The sequence below is a fragment of the Phasianus colchicus genome, chromosome Z (genome assembly GCF_987193195.1).
Source record: "Phasianus colchicus chromosome Z, bPhaCol1.hap1.1, whole genome shotgun sequence".
NCBI classification, from domain to species: domain Eukaryota; kingdom Metazoa; phylum Chordata; class Aves; order Galliformes; family Phasianidae; genus Phasianus; species Phasianus colchicus.
This window is the reverse complement of record NC_143476.1, coordinates 83,103,178-83,119,714: the sequence shown is the minus strand read 5'-3', so window position 1 is coordinate 83,119,714 and position 16,537 is coordinate 83,103,178. Positions and strand designations below refer to the sequence as shown.

Sequence of the window (16,537 nt, the reverse complement as noted above, 5' to 3'; positions counted from 1 at the left end):
GGAATGCTGCTGCCCACCACTGGAATGCCTTGCATGTATATGTCAGGAACTTCTGAAAAATATTCTTGTTCTCTAAGAGGGCTCATTGTCACATTTTAGATGGCTTAATTTATTTTAAAATTCTTTATAGGGTGTGATTCTTACTGTGGAGTGCAAAAAAAGTTAGTGTTTATGCTTGTTGGGCATGCAAGCCTGTTAGTTTGCATTGACATTTTACTATCAATGCTGACTGAAAAAACTGGCTATGGAGGATGTGAGAACACTATTGTCTGCTGGGGCGAAGATGAGTACCAATAAACAATAATCTGTGTGTGCATGGCACATGCGTGCCAATTTTCTTCCAACAGCCTCTGGTGTGGATGACCCTGTGGGTGAAGTGTCCATACAGATCGACCTGTATACCCATCCAGGAACTGGGGAACACAAGGTCACAGTGAAAGGTAGGGGCAGATATGCTTTACTTCTTGGGCTCTGTCTGTATCACGGCAAACTTCCAGTTGGAAGTCATCATATTTCTGTGCGGACTCATGTGATGTGGATCCAAAATTGTTTTTCTGTTTCATATCATGAGCAAGCAGGGTCACAGTAATTGATCTTGTCCAGTCCAGGAAGTGACGTGGCAGTGTAGAGTCCTGTTGTTTGTTGGTGACAATACGTGAAATAAGCAAATCAGATGGTGGCTCTCGCAGGCCCCACAGTTTAGCATGTGCTGCAGAGAACAGAGCAGCAAGACAGAGTGATGGTGTGAAACTACTCAGTGTAAACTGAGAAACTGCAGAACCAGTAAGAGGTCAGGGCCTGTGCTCTCCTCCATCCTGATGACCAAATTGATCCCAGAAGAGCTGCTCTGAAAATAACCGAAGCAGTGATTCATCTCAGGCTTCCTCTTCCTCCGTCTCCTTTCCTTGAGTGCAGCATATTTAACTACTTTAATTTCCTCTAAAGATATATATAAACAGATCTCCAGCCCTCTCTTCTCCTGGGTAAATCTATACCACAGTGCAGTTCACAGATATTTTCTATGCTTCTTGTGAGAGAATGGGAATTAAAGAGCTAACAATGGTGAGTTCTGAAACCACCCACAGCTCACATGCTTTGTTTGTCTTACCTGTAGTTTTATTTTCAACAGACTTCAATATCAGCCCCGTACATGCCCTGTTTTTTCTCATTCCACAGCTGATATAGAATTAGACACTGACCACGTGTGCATGTGAGCCTGCTTTTTGAGTAGTTTCTTGAACTTGAATCTGAAGTTTCAGATTCCCTAGGCAGAATTCAAACAGGACAAAAAAAAAAAAAAAGACGTAGCTCATGTGTTGTAGGTTGGACAAGGAATTGAAATGAGATCCGAGTGGAAAGCTAGCAATTGGAATAAATGAGCATTCGTTGTAAAGCAGATTGTGACTCTTTTCCAGTTGTGGCAGCCAACGACCTGAAGTGGCAGACATCTGGCATGTTCCGTCCGTTCGTTGAAGTTACCATGATTGGGCCTCATCAGAGTGACAAGAAGAGGAAGTTCACAACAAAGTCAAAGAGCAACAACTGGGCTCCCAAATACAATGAAACCTTTCACTTGTAAGTGTGAAAAATAGCATGCGGATCTGGCTTGGCATGTTTAGATGCAGTGGACAGATTGTGTTTTTTTTTTTCCAGCATCCACAAACAGCTTGCTCAGGGCCCAGAGCAGTACTTGAACCAGCAGCTTGGCCCGGTGTCAGGTGTCTTGGCAGGAAAAGCTAGATGATGGGAGATTTTGCTGTGGGTGGGATGCTGGTAATCATTCTTCACCAGTAGTGTCCTTTGGCTACCTTTGGAAATGTGTTATGTGTCCTGTCCATGTATTTTGCTGTGCTCTGTCATTTTAATGAACTTTGTGTGTTTTGTTGTTAAGAATTGAGGCTAAAAGTTCGTTATGGATGTGGTTTTAGATCCTAATGAGTGTTTTTATCCCAACTTGACTTATGGGGTGTGGTCTGTGAACTTGTGTATCCTTGTTTCCAAGGTTATAGTCCTTGGATCTGTTAGCAGTTGCAGCCTTTCTCAACATGGAGTATTGATCTCTTCATACTTGGCTTTCATTATTACAAAGCTGTCTCCCTTCCTGGAAGGCTCAACCAGAGGAGCTACAGACTGGTCTGCACCCAGCTGTGCAGTAAAAATAAGTCTTAGTTGCTCCGCATGAGCAGGGACTGGACCAGCTGACCTCCAGAGGTTCCTTCCATCCTATCCTAAACCATTCTGGGATTCTGTGAACGAGAGAAGCGATGACCAGCAAAAGACTGTAAACTTCCCAGGAGAGATGGACAGGCTGTATGATTTTATTCGATATGGAGAAAGGCAAACTTCCTCTAAGTGAAGAAAATTTTGTGCCTTTTTTCTTTTTCTTTTAGCTTTAGAAACGTCAGAAAGGTTTGGAATGTATGTTCATTAGCTGATGCTTTAATGGAAGGTTCTGCATCATTAACAAAGACTTCATCTAATTAAAATATTAATTACTGGAATGAAACAACCCTTAGCAGGAGCAGAAATGTTTACAGTTGTCTTAGTTGAAAATCTATTAGTGTGTCTATTACGTTCTCCATTCTTTTCATTTTGCAGTTTAACACACGCACACACACACACACAAAGGCAACTTGAAAAGAATTGTTTCTTTTTTTTCTTTCCAAATAGCAACGTTGTCTTTATCAACCATGAAACAGCAAAAATATGCATATTTTTTTTACACCATATGCTGTACTCCTGCCTCTCTAAACAGGAAAAAAAATAGTTTTTTATAATAACCAGTAGTGAATGGTGGCAGTGGAACAGTTTGCCCAGAGAGGTGGTGAATGCCCCATCCCTGGAGGCAATGAAGGTCAGGCTGGAAGGGCTCTGAGCACCTGATGGAGCTGTGGTGTCTCTGTTCACTTCAGGGAAGTTGGGCCAGATGAGCTTTAATGGTCCCTCCCAACTCCAGTGATTCTATGATTCTGTAGAAAGGAATTTTTTATGACACATCTGGCACTTCACCCAGCCTCTGACATGTCTTTAAAATGACTTTTTAAAGAGGAATTGATATGTTCTGATAAGTAATCTCGTGTGTTTTTCAGCATACTGGGGAACGAGGACGGCCCCGATGCCTATGAGCTCCAAGTCTGTGTGAAGGACTACTGCTTTGCTCGGGAGGATCGGGTGCTGGGCATAGCGGTGATGCAGCTCAGAGACATAGCAGACAAAGGAAGCTGTGCTTGCTGGTGCCCTCTTGGACGCAGGATTCACATGGATGAGACTGGACTTACAGTCCTGAGGATTCTTTCCCAAAGAACCAATGATGAGGTTGCAAAAGAATTTGTGAAGTTAAAATCTGAGTCCCGTTCCACTGAGGAAGGCACCTGAGCTGAGCTGTGTGATCTTTCCTTTTCTCTTCTGCCTTGTGCCAATATGTGCAAGTGTTCAACAATTCTCTTTTATTAATTACAAAAGGTTTTTTCATGTTATCTTTGTCAGCTCCGATAGCGCACATGTGCTGTAGAGGAAACAAATCCATCAATCTGATATGAATTATTTATTTTTTAGTAGCTGGGTAAGACACTGTAGAGAACAAGACAATCTCTTCCTATTTAAGATGCAAATTCTGCTTTGTGTATATAAATTATTTTATATTGCAAGCTGGGTATGCTGGTTTTGTTGATATGCAGCACTGTGATTTTATCCTCTGAAACTGGCAGGCATTAAAAAGGTTCTACATAATCACACTATGAAACAAACTAACTGTATGGAAATTGGGAGAAGAATGATTTGGGGGTTTGGCAAAACGCAGTTATCTCATTGGATTCATGTACTGTGGAGCTGCCAAAGGGTGTTCCTGCACAGACTGCACTAGTGTTTCGTGTGTTATGCAGACACCTCAATGTCTGCTTAAAAAAAGAAGTTGCAAATTGCTATGGAGATATACCCCAATTGAGTGTGCAGCTAAGGATGTGCTGCTTTGAGCATGAACATGACCAATGGCACAAGTGCAGAGGGCCTAAGATTTCATAGCCAAAAACTGCAAAGGCAACACACTAGGAGCAAGCTGCAGCTGCCCTGCCATTGTAACTAGATGATGTGTTGTAGAGAATATAAAATCCCTGTGTGCTGCTGGGAATCCTGCATCACCATCTGGGTGCTGTAAGCTGCTGAGCTCCACGAGTCACACTTTGACTACCATGACCAACCCTGTAAGGAAGGGAACATTGCAGCCATGACAAATAATACGGCTACTACTTACTTTTTCCATTTCAATATTCTTTTTTCAGGGGCTTGCCCTGGTTTTATTTGTTTGGTTCTGGTTTTTTTGTTTTGTTTTGTTTCTTTTTTATAATTAAATACTTGCAAGTTTTCTGTAGCATTTTGTTAACCCTGGAGGCTATTCCTCCTTGTGAACCCAGAATAATGGCTTGGAAAAGAACTACACCTCTCCCCTCTGCATGCACTCACTCCTTTAAGTGCAGGTGGAGGGGCAGCAGGTCCGTTTGGTTCTGATCTTGAAGCTGCTGCTGGCCATGCCGTGGTTGATCCATGTTGATCATCATTAATCTGTGATTTAATGATACCGTTGAAAATATTTTTGCACTATCTTGAAAAACCATACTAGTTTTGTTTTCTTGCAAAATAAAACAGTGTCCTGAGCAAAATAATTACGGGGATGTCAGAATTTGAAATTTTGTGAACAGGAAGCTCTGGAGTAACGATTGTAACGAGGTATGGTTTTTTTTTATTTTTTCTTCACTAAGGGGATATTTGCTATTTCCAGCTGCCCTCGTACTGTGGAAGGTGCAGCTGGAACAAGCCAGTCCTTGTCCATAAAGTACTGTAATACTGTCAATAAACTCAAGGACTGGCTGTTGAATGACTTTTTTTTTTTTGTATTTTCTTTTCTATATTGTCTGACACGTGTACAGCTGTATGATATGACCACTGGGCTTGCTTGTAGAGTTGAGACTGCACATCTGCTTCGTTCGTGTCTGTGGTGTACTACAGTAGTGCTCTCCTAAACTTCATGCTTTTTGTCACAACTCTGAATTATTGTACGTGCCATTGTTACGAGAACTGTTAGTTCAGTCTTTAATAAACTCTTTTAGCAGCATCTGGAGTTGTCTGTTGAAGTATAACTGTGATTGGACTTGCCAAATCATGTAGGTTAGAATCGCTACTGCAACTTTGCAAATTACTCTCATGTAGTACGTAGGCTTTTCCTTAGTTCTGTAGATGCCCAGCACAGTGTGTGAGTCAGGTAATTCCCTCTTACTCTGTGGTAGAGTACCTCTGTCTTTGATGTCTTTTTTCAGAGTTCTTGGCTTCTGATAGAGCACTAGGACAGAAAAAACATAGAGAATAACGTACTTCTTTTGTTTGCCTATCTTGCCTTTAAGTTTCCTTTGTATTCAGGTATTGCCTCCTGGTGGTGCTAAATGGAAGCCTCGGGCAGGCAGTAGGGTTCCTTACCAACAACACATGAAGAAGAGTAATTGTATACCAAAATGAATTGACAGCTTTCAGTCTGATGAGCATTAATGCTATGTAGATGATGTTGATGAGATGAAAGAATAAACCTTCTTGTTGTCAAGTAAATTACACCCTCTCCTCCTTTTTTGGGGACGCTGCCAATTTCAAGCAGAAAAGCTTAAATAACTTGGAAGTTTGTATTTCATAACGATGCAGGCCTCGGTTTTTGTGTTTTGGGATGCAGCTTTTTCCTTATGTGACATGCTTGGCAACATGACTGCAAGTAACTCAGCTACCTAACGGCCAGGCTGGCTGTTGTGTTTCTATTTCTAGCTTCATTATGGAGGAAGTTGAGTTTGATGGCATGTCACCTAAATTGTTGTTTGAAGCACAGATTCTGTGCCCCACTTCAGTGCAGTGAGATGGACACGAGTTTTTGACTCACTGGTATGTTCAATGGTCATTGCTTCAGCAAGCACTGCAGTGGCAAGAAACCCATGAAGAGCTTTTCAAAGGAAAATTGCAATCTGTATCCATGGAGAAAAGGTCTTGACAGGGAGGAACTTTGGCTGTTAGCAAAGCTGGTAATCCCAGACTCTGTATATTGCTTATCCACCAGCTTGGTGCTTGTCCTGCAAACCAAATTTGTAAACTTTTAGATCATATCATCAGTTTTTGTAACTGTTGCTTCGTAATATATTTATCTAAAGTGGCCCATCTGGCATCATGTCTTGGGTTCACATCCATTCTTTACACTTTCAAATTTTCTTTCCTGCCAGAAAAAGTATTCACATTTGCATTTGGACTTCCTCTCATACTGGTGGTCGCAAGAGGTTGTTGTACACACGTCTCTCTTCACTCTTGTTTCTGCACAGTCCTCAAAATGGCAGTTGGATATACACTGTGTGTGTAAAAACTATACATACACAGTAAGTATATTGATAAACACATGATTTATAACGTATGGAAAATACATAAGTTATTGTATTTACATAGTATTTTGTACATATGTATATGAATTAAATAGTATGTTTATATACAAATTATTGGCTGGGATAAAAATATTGTGGCAAAGGTGACCCAGCAGTGCTAAGTTGCCACAGAACTTCAGGAAGAGTCTGAAGTGTTGCAACACTGACTTTAAAAGGGAGAAGTGGGAGATGAGCTGGATGCTGAATGCACGTGGGTGTGTTCTGCCAGTGGTCTGATTGTGCTGACCCTACATCTTTCTGCTGCATCCGTGGGAGGAGCAGTTTGATTTCAGACCAAAAGTCCATCTTGCAGAAATCGTTGTCTCCTAGAGTGGTTACAAGCAGCTGGCCAGAGAGGAGTAAGAACAAGGTAAAAAGTCCTGAACTATCCTTCTCCTGTCCCCAGCTCTCTCGTGCCTGAACAGGAGTTCCGTGGATTCGTGAGGTTATGTATGAAGACCTACTTAGTTTTGGAAGTGTTTCCAACTAATTTCATCTGATGTTGTCCGTTCTTGTAAAAAAGATGCTACAGTGTTGGTCCTATCCATCCGTAGCAGCCACCCTTACTGCTGACATCTATCATTCCCCTCTGCTCATCAGTGCCTTTTGGGGCTGCAGTGTCCCAGTTTACTCAGTTATACCAAACTTCTGATAACCTTTGCTGCCCTTCTTTAAACTTTTTCCATTTATGTGTATTTTTTCTGAGCTATGAGTACCAGAGCACCATCCAGCATTCAGAATGCAGAGTTTCAGAAAGCAGAGAAAGAAAGAAGCCACCATGCAGAGTTTCGGTGGATGGCAGAGAACTGTTAACAATCCTTTTTTTTTTTTTTCCTAACCTTTATTTGAAAAGATGAGATCATTTTCCATGGATGGAAAGAAAGCAAGGCTGGCTTTTGAATTTAGCAGGTTTTCTGATCTTTGGGAAATTCCTTTCTAAAGCTCCAGCCAGCTCAGGGCTGTGACACACACTGTCATAAAAATAGCTGTAGGTGTAACAGAGGAGGACCCAAAGGGCTTGGTTCATGCCTGTGAGCACATGATGGTGATGGAATGGCCTTGTGGGGAAGGGTATTGTGTTTCTGGGGTAGTGATATGAGTGCAGAGATCTGGAGGCAGAGGTTGGGAGGGCGCATTATCAGTCTTCCTGGAAGAGATTACCAAGTTGATGGATGAAGACAAGAAGGCGGGCAGGGGAATGGGAGTTCTGGGGAGAGACTCAGACATACCGAGAAGGCAGTGGGCATTTTGGGCACAGGACTCAGTTTCTGGGTAGCAGCAGAAAGGGAGGAGGTGATGTAGTGGCACTGAAGGAAGGCAGACTGCTTGTGGGATTTCCTTTTCTGCCCTTACACTCTCATTTCCTCCTTTCTAGAGAAAACTCTAGGCGTTGGCCCTGTGTGGTTCCATACATGTGAGACCTGTGAACATGAGCAATACAGCCATTGAGGTTGGTAATATTCTCTGATGCTTTACTGAACATCCACTGTGGGTCTGAACCCTCCCTGGTGGTTGTGGGGTAATCCCATAAGATCCTCTTTCAAATCAGAAATATGGACAAGGATTTATCTGCAGCTGGAGGATTCTTTCAGAACCTCAGTCCTCTGTTACTTAGATAGCTTCTCAGAGGCTGTCTTTGTGATTTATGGCCAAGCTAGAAGTACTTGTTCTTGCACCACAACGTGGTTTTGCATGATTTATTTGCACTTCCCTAGCTTCTGGTGCTTTTGTCCAGTTTAGCAGAGATGGCAAAGTTTCTGCTCCAGTCATGCGTATGTAGTTCTCGGTGTCTGCTTTGTTGTGCAACCTTTCTTGCATCACTTTTTTCCCAAGCTTTAAGAACTCAGAACTCATGGCCTTCTCACACTGCTCAGTCCAATTTCTTGATATCAGCCCAAGAGTTCTTTCACCACCCCAAGATGCCTCCAGCTTCCCTGTTAGTCCTGCAAAGAAGATCCCAAGACATCGCAGGATCAATGAAAGCAGCTCACAGAAATGCACATCTTTGTCATGTTACAGCTAGGAAATCATTTTCCAGAGAAAAGGTCAAGTCAGACCTGTGTATTCTACCTTTGTCAAACCCACGCTGCCTTTTGTCTCATTTCCCATCCTGCTGTTTTTATTCTTCTCCTCAAGATTTTTTCATAAAGCACTGCACACTTGTTCAGATTAATTAAGATACTGGAAGTCACTTGGACTGCTTCCCCACTGAGATGCACTTCCCCACTTTGCCTGCTGTTATTCCAGTCCTAGAACCTCCACCTTTGCCAGTGCAAAGAACCCAGAGCTGACAAACTTCCAGGTCCGCGTTAGCGTTCTCAGAAGATTGGCTTGGAAGTGATCCATCCTTGGGAAACAGAGGGGTTTGAGCCCACTTGGGCTTTTAGTTACCATCATGCCATTTCTCCTTCCTTGCTCAGTCTCACGCAGTTTCTTTCTGATGGGCAGTCCTTTCTGCAGTGAAGTTCCTTTGTGGGATTTTTTTTTTTTTTCATCTGACTGTTCTCGACCTTCCCCTTCTGGACAAAAAGCATATGACAGAAGGGACAACAGGGATCCTTTGTCCCTCAGCTTAGAAACGCCATGAAACAGCCTTGAGGTTCAGAGGAAACCCCAGGACCATCCGCTTTGCTCCCCCTGGGCCAGGACACCACCCAAGGTTTGAGGAACCCTCCCGCAACCTCAAATTATCAAGAAGCAAGGCATACCACAGGAAGAGAGCGAGACAGAACTGCAGCACCACAACCTCCTTAGCAAGTTTCTCACTCCTAAATGTGACCAGGTCAAATAGGGTTATAAATGCAGGCAGGGGAGCAGTGCTTCTCCAGTCCCAGATCCCAGTGACATCTGTCATCTGAGCTGAGAAAGTCACAGAACCATTGCTGTTGGAGAGACTGTGAAGATCATCTAATCCAACCATCAACCCACCATGTTCACTGACCACATCCCACAGTGCCACAAAGCCCACAGCTGCCACCCTGCCTGTCAGTGCACACAAAAGATCATGAGATGCTTGAGCTGATTTCTTATCACTGTGCACTGCAGAATGCAATGAAGAAAGAAGAAAAATTAGAGCAGTTTGGCGTTGGGAAGGAAGAATGTTTGCTTCTGGCAGCCTACAGATGACTCGCAGCAGCCTGGAAGCATGACATTTGTTATTTTGGTACAGTGCAAGATGATGTGATAAATAATGTAAACACATTGAAATTTCAAGGAATATCAGGCAAGACTCGGAATACTGGGAGACAAAGCCTTTGTTCAGTGATTCTCATCTCACTTGGGATGCTAGCAGCCTGCAGCTCTCCTCGCAAACAGCCCCATAAAGATTTTGCTTTGAGACCAAAGCACTGCCTTCAAATTCTGCCATGAAAAAGCACTTAGCAGCTCTTCCTCCCCCTGTTGTTTCAATCTCTGTGCCTCAAAGAACCTTTATATTTTCTCTGCTCCCTTGGCAAGATTAGTTCAGATTAAATTTAACAGTTCTTATTTATCTCCGCATTATTTTCAATATATGATTTTTGTTTGGTTTTGTTTCAGGAATCAAAGCCATACAGAGCCTTATTAACTAGTGAATTTGAACTGTAAATTATTATTCTCTGAGCTATCGTCCTTCTAAGAGTTTCTCTTTTTAGTGTTCTCATTGCTTATTGGGAGCAAACCCAGAATAACGCCTCCTTTTATCGTCCTTGTGATGATGTGGTGACAAAACCTGTCAGTTGCCACATCTAATGCTAATGCCATTATGGATACCAGCTCTCCACCAATAGCTTATCTGCTAGCTCTCTGTAATGACAACTGTCAGCCAAAAAGATTTCCAACTGTTGGAATATCAACCCTGAGACCAACCTTTTGAGTGATGTGAACTTATAAACATAGCACTCACTGTACATCTTTTTCCTGAGATGCACATTCCCATCTTCATTTTGTTATCCACCAGTGTTCAGCAATCCTAGGAGAGTAAGCTTTGTCTGTCTGCATCCTCAGAAGCAAAAATATTTGCTAAGATTTGGCTCTCTCCTAGTCATAGCTGGAGGTGCAGATTGTTGCAAGAGGTGATGAAGTCCAAGAGCTGCTCTAAGTCACTGCTTAACGTGGTCACTTTATCCTCTTGGGGAATTTGTTGGGCTGCAGATCCTTATTTGGAATTATTTCATGCGCCTGCTGAACCCAAGCCCAGGTCAGGTCCTCTATTTCATCCCAGGAGGAAGTTCTGAGGATGACCATCACGGATGCAATAAACCTACACAGTAGTGACTGAGGTTTTCTCAGAACTTGGCAGCAGCAGTGGCGTATTCCCTTGTGTGTGCAGGAGGAAAGAGTCTAGAGAAACAAAGTCTTTCTTTCTGTGTTTCAGGAAAGTTTATTGTTCAATTCTGAAGAAAAAAAAAATAATTGAAAACACAAAAACAATGAATCCTCCATCCCCAGTATGGGCATTTCTTTCCCTTTTGTTCCTTATCTCTTTTTTCCTCGAAGCAAAAGTAGCAGGGAATTCTGAAACCACCACAAGTGCTAGATGCAGAACTACTGTACAACAGCAGCAGAAGCTGCTCGGTGCAATTCCTCCAAAGCACCATGTTTACATATAGTGCTGTGTGTTCTTCTGCAGGGGGAGCTTGTCGTCCAGCCTAGAAACTGGAGTGAGGAAAACCAGCTGGAGAACATCTGGTTTGTTCAGCCCGAATCCAAATTAACAAAACCCCTCCACCGCTCATGGAATGATCTTAGTGTAGAGGCGTCGGGTGCCTGGTTGGTGTCTGCATGCCATGAAATCCATCCTCCAAAAGAACAAGTTATATATGAAATGAAAGTGAAACCTCTGCTGGAGGAAGTTTTGCTTTACAGATTTGTAGATGGTGAGGTTTTTTTTCCCCCTCTGGAAGCAGTCCTGAAAAATGAGAAATCTTCTTTCTCAGAATGATGTACCAAATGCCCTTCCACTATCAAGCTCACGAGTCACATCCTGCTTCTATGTTTTGGTGATGCTGTGTCAGCAGAAGCACCAATTTCCACACTCGTAAGCCAGATTGGGGTTGCACTTGATGATCTCTGGAGGTCCCTTCCAACCCCTACAATTCTGTGATTGTGTGAATCTGTGATTCCCAAAAGTCACCTGATAATTGGTGTTATGGTTCTCAGCAACCACCTCCTCAATCCATCTCCTTTCACAATAAAAAGACACCTCAAGAGGCAATAAACCACCCTCAAATTTCACAGATGTATGGAAGCTGGCAAATGCCTTTTTCCACCGAAAATAACAGCAGATGAGATGGAGAGTGATGAACTTCACATGGACAGGGAATCCAGCACCCTTCTAGGCAACCAGTTCAGTGCTTTATCACTCTGACTGACTTATATCCAGTCTGAATCTCCCCTCTTTTAGTTTGGAACCATTTCACCTTGTCCTTTCACAATGGACTCTCTTAAAATGTCTGTCCCCTTCATTCTTGTAACCTCCGTTTAGATACTGAAAGGACATCCCATGTTCTCTGTATGAAGTGGGATGGGGTGGTGGGAGAGAAAGAAACATGTTTTTCTCCTTGACATTACTTGTTCCATCTCTAGTGCCTGGTGCCATGCCCAAACCAGTAGCAGCTCATGTCTGTGCAGTAAAACACTATTCTTCCAGTGTAATGAGTGAGCTAATCAGTAAACCAATACTGCAGACAATTCTGTACGTTACGTAGGTCTTGCCTGAGTCATGCAATGTGGTTCTAAAAGACTGACAGAAAAGCATGATTCAGTGGAAAGTGTCACAAGAAAGTCTTTAAAAAGTAGTTCTCTGGAGCCACGAAAAGCCATCTCCTTCAGTGCAGAGGAGCCCACCAGTTCTCTCCAGTTTATCATCCCAAGTCACTGCAGATTGTTACAACTTTTCCTGTACCTCACCAAAGCAATAAGGACTGCAAAATGCTAACATCCATAACATTAGTGCCAGAGAAGAGCCAGTAGGTCATTCAGTTTCATCTACTGCCTCGCACAGACCGTGGTGCATCACCCAGTTAACTCAGTGTTGAACTTAATAAGAGATTTGACTGTCACCACCCCAAGGAATTTATCCATTTTCTTTCCGCTGAAGCACTAAGAAATGAAGATCAACCATTGATGTTTTACTGTGGTGGTTACCAGTTTGGATGTGCTTTGCTTTCTGATCTCAGTTTGGTTGGTTTGAGGCTCCTGGTCTCTGGTTCTTGTTGATTACTGACTCGTGGCAGCAGGCCAGGCATTCACAGCAGGAAAGCCTGAGAGGTTTCACTATATTGTCCACATGGGTCCAGCTTGGAACTAGGTCCAAAACCACATAAGGAAGAAATGTCAGGTTACAAACCATTACCAATTCCTATTCTTCAGTGTTTCAAACATCTCCTGGAAGAATCAGGCAGTATTCCCCCTCTCCAACCCACTGAACAGCTGCTGAGATGTAAAACAAAGTGTATCTGTTTCCTTCTCCCACCTTTCCTGTGAAGCACCAGAGATTGATCAGCAATTAAAAGTCCACCTCCATAAGCACTGAGTAACACAAAGTTTCCCTTTTCTTACAGAACTGTTCGCTTTATCTTCCGTAAGTGCTCAGACCACAGTGGCTAATAGATTTGGGGATCAAGAAGTATTTTCATGCTGACTGATGGCACTGCAGAATTTCCAGCCAGCTTTAAATAGCTTTCCACCATCCTCTAGCATCTCCTTCTCATGCCACTCTTCTTCATTGAAAGTAGTCTTTTCCCAGTTAATCCTGTTACCTGCTTCTGATAAGTAAGCAGGAAAGGTCAGCTCTCTGAGGACAGATATTTTTGCCAGCTAATGGGTCCTTGCCACCCTCTGTTCTGCACTCAGCCACATTTTCTGATCTGAGTGTAGTTTTACAGAATCTGAGTCCTAGTAATATACATATTTTCACCTACTATAAATAAGACCCGCAGATCTTCAGGAATTTCTTTCCTTGTTGCTAACTTTGCAAATAATGAAGAAAATTCAGCATCTCATTCGAGAACAATCAAGAAGACAGTTTACCTCTGCAGCAGAAAGAGTTCTAGAGGACTGTGTGGCTTTCAGTTATCTTCTAAGCCAGATACAGAGGTCTCTGGAATCCCCACACAGTTCTGTATCCCCTCACATGTGTCATTTGCATGGGGTAGGAGTTAAGCAACCATATAATGGACCATTTTGCAGAACTAAATGCTGTAAAATTCTGGCGTAAGGCATTTAGTGAGGACAAAATAATTTTCTTGTTGAACAGTGTGGGAGCAATCCTTTCATCCACAGCACAGCAGCAGAAGCAGATTTCCCATGTGCTTGCTACACCAACCTGCCTGAGTCATGGTCCGCGTTCTTCACCGCTTGTATAAGTAAATTCTTGCCTCTGTCATGGGTCCTACCTAAAATCACAGAATCATGGGATCATTAAGGTTGGAAAAGACCTATAAGATCATCTAGTCCAACCCTAACCATGCCCACTAACTACGTCCCTCAATACCACATCTCCACATTTCTTGGCAGCCTGTGCCAATGCCTCATCATTCTTCTGCAGAAGAGATTTTTCCTGATATCCAACCTGACCCTCCCCTCATGCAACTTAAGATCATTACAAGGTCACCGGTTTAGAGTGATACTGTAATGGTGCAGAAATACAGGGATGAGATCCTGCAAGTGCAGCTCCGCTGGCCCAGTGCCAGTCCAGCCAGCCACAGAGTTCTCTGTGCCAGGTTGATCATATTATTTTAGTTCAGAGAGAGGTCTGGCACAAGCATTGCTCACATGCAGCACAAAGAGTTCTTTATGGAGAACTTGGAACAAAGGCTCATGACAGATGACAAAAATCAGGAGAAATGATCAACTGGGAAAAGACCTTCAGTCCTTTTTCTGCTTGAGGACATCTGATGGTGAGTTGCAGAGCTGTGCCAGAAAGTACTACCAGTACTGAATTCTAGCGAGTTCCAATGCAGAAATAATTTAGAGAGATTTTTAATGTAAAACACCTCAAACTGAATGGAAGATCATACTACTTTTTCCATGAAATAGCATGAAGGTTTGATAATGATTCAAACTTTAGTTAGTTTTCTTGCAGCAAGACCATCAGACTTTCATGTCTCTTTGTGAATGCAGTGGTGGCATTGGTTGTACCAGCATGGCACATACCCCAGTGTTGATTGTCAGTCATTAAATCAATCACTAGACATGACTGGCAGCACAGCTCTGCTAATGTGGCAGTTTCAGTTGTTCCTGGGTGTCCTGTTCCAGCATGAAGACCCCATTTTCCTCCAGTTGCCCAGTCCATGTCTTGGTCTAGATGGATACAGGTTGGACAATGGGAATAGTTGATCTCAGTTTTCCTTCCAGCCTTAATGATTCTTTGACTCTGTGACACACAGACATCTGGAGAATGGACAAACAGCACTTACTCAGGTTTCCTCTCAGAAGAGGAGATTAGAAGCCGATGACCTGATGAGCCTGTCCCTCCTAACCCAAGTCATGCTATGATTTTGTGGTAAGAAGTCATGGGCATGACACCCATGACTTGGGGTTGAGTGAGATTACCTGAGAGGCCAAGACCCAGCAGGGTAGGAGCTGGTGTGCAGCCATGGTCTATGCCTGGGGATTTGGAAATGCCTCCAGGTACAAGTGCAACCTTTGCAAACTGGGTACTGCAGTTATATGGGGGTGGGTTTGGTGGGGAGATCCAACTCCTCAATTACTGTGTGCATGCTTTACCATGGTCCATGGGGCTGCAGGAGAGCCCTGGCTTCACCATGGGCACACCCACTGGTTAAGGTTAAGTCTCATAAAGCCAGCCCTCCCAGAAAGCAGAGCAACTCTCCAGGCTGTGAATACACACACTCTGAGGCTCCCTCAGAAATCACTCCCAGCTTCTATTAACACAGAGTTGCAAGAGATCAAAGCTGTAGGTAAGTAGGGCACCTGTTAAATCAAGCCTTCATCTTTTCTTGAGAGGAGGTGGGAGAGAACAGGAAGCATGATGGTTCTGCAGAGCTCAACCAATTTTGATTTTGGTGGCCAGGACTTATTGCAGGAGTCTTCACAGCAGCTTTGAGGTTGCATCTCTCCACATCTCCAGTCCCTGTCACACAAGGAACCACTCAGGGACAAAGAAAACATGTAGGGAAATGGGGAAATATTTCTTTTCTGCAGAATGGATATTGTTATCTCTGATTATGGCCTTGTCACATTGTAATGTCAAGATCAAAACCCCTTCATGATGGGAAGCCAGTTCCGTGCGTGTGTCTTACCTCTGTGCTCCCACCTCCAGCTCGATGCCAGAGTGGCACATTTTGGGGGATAAGAATTTATGCACTATGTTGCTCTTAAAGAGCCTTATTGTAATTAACATGCTGTGCTCATTAAGAATGTTATGTAACATTTTAAAGCTCTGACTAATGCAGGATGGACGGTGCTAGACAGAGATATGCCAGCAGTCGTAATACTGCTTTAAATGTTTCCAGCTGTAGGATTTTCTGTGTACTCAACGGTTATGGCTTCATTGCTCACACAGAGTAGGGTGCTTGGGGTGAAAGTCTGATTTATCATCCTGTCCTAAGTTCGAACGTGAACGATGCAAATTATGGATTGTGCTAAAGATGCTAAGTACCACTCCTGTAATGATGGTGGCTTCAGTCACAGAAAAAGTGGAGCTGATTGTGACTGTACAGCTTGCCCCAGCACTCCTCTAGCAACATGAGCTGTGGACACACCATTTATGCCTATCTAAGGATCTATCACCTTACTGAGAATAGATTTTATTCAGTTACTGTCCTCTGGCTGGTATTTTATAAAGACCTCTCTCCTGCCTTTTAATGCTCTTTTCTTGTAGTGCTCTTTACCTTGTACAGCTAATAAGATAGTTCAGAGCACTGAAAGGTTTCTATCTCAGTGCTGAGCATTAACTGAAACATTCCAGAAGGCTCAGAAATTGTCTCTTTGAAGGTCTTCTCTTTGGTATTCTAACTGATGGGAAACCGAGACTTTTTGCAACAGCCATAGGAAAGGAGGTGCATAAATCTTCCCGAAATTCACTGTAAGGTGACAATGACACCATTGCAAAAGTGAAAAATGAAACGTGGGTCAGCAGCTCCCGTGACAGCAGT

At 43.1% G+C, this 16,537-nt stretch overlaps 1 protein-coding gene across 4 annotated transcripts in view; it reads left to right on the top strand.

Moving 5' to 3' along the window:
- UNC13B (unc-13 homolog B) overlaps positions 1–5,581 on the top strand; it is a 191,954-nt gene extending 186,373 nt beyond the window's left edge. For all 4 annotated transcript variants that reach the window (XM_090132344.1, XM_090132343.1, XM_090132342.1 and 1 more), the window contains 3 exons: positions 348–440; positions 1,416–1,575; positions 3,090–5,581. In XM_090132344.1, coding sequence (XP_089988470.1) covers positions 348–440; positions 1,416–1,575; positions 3,090–3,375 — 539 coding nt within the window. In that variant the 3' untranslated portion in view covers positions 3,376–5,581. The remainder of the gene's footprint in view (positions 1–347; positions 441–1,415; positions 1,576–3,089) is intronic.
- The last annotated feature ends 10,956 nt before the right edge of the window (positions 5,582–16,537 follow it).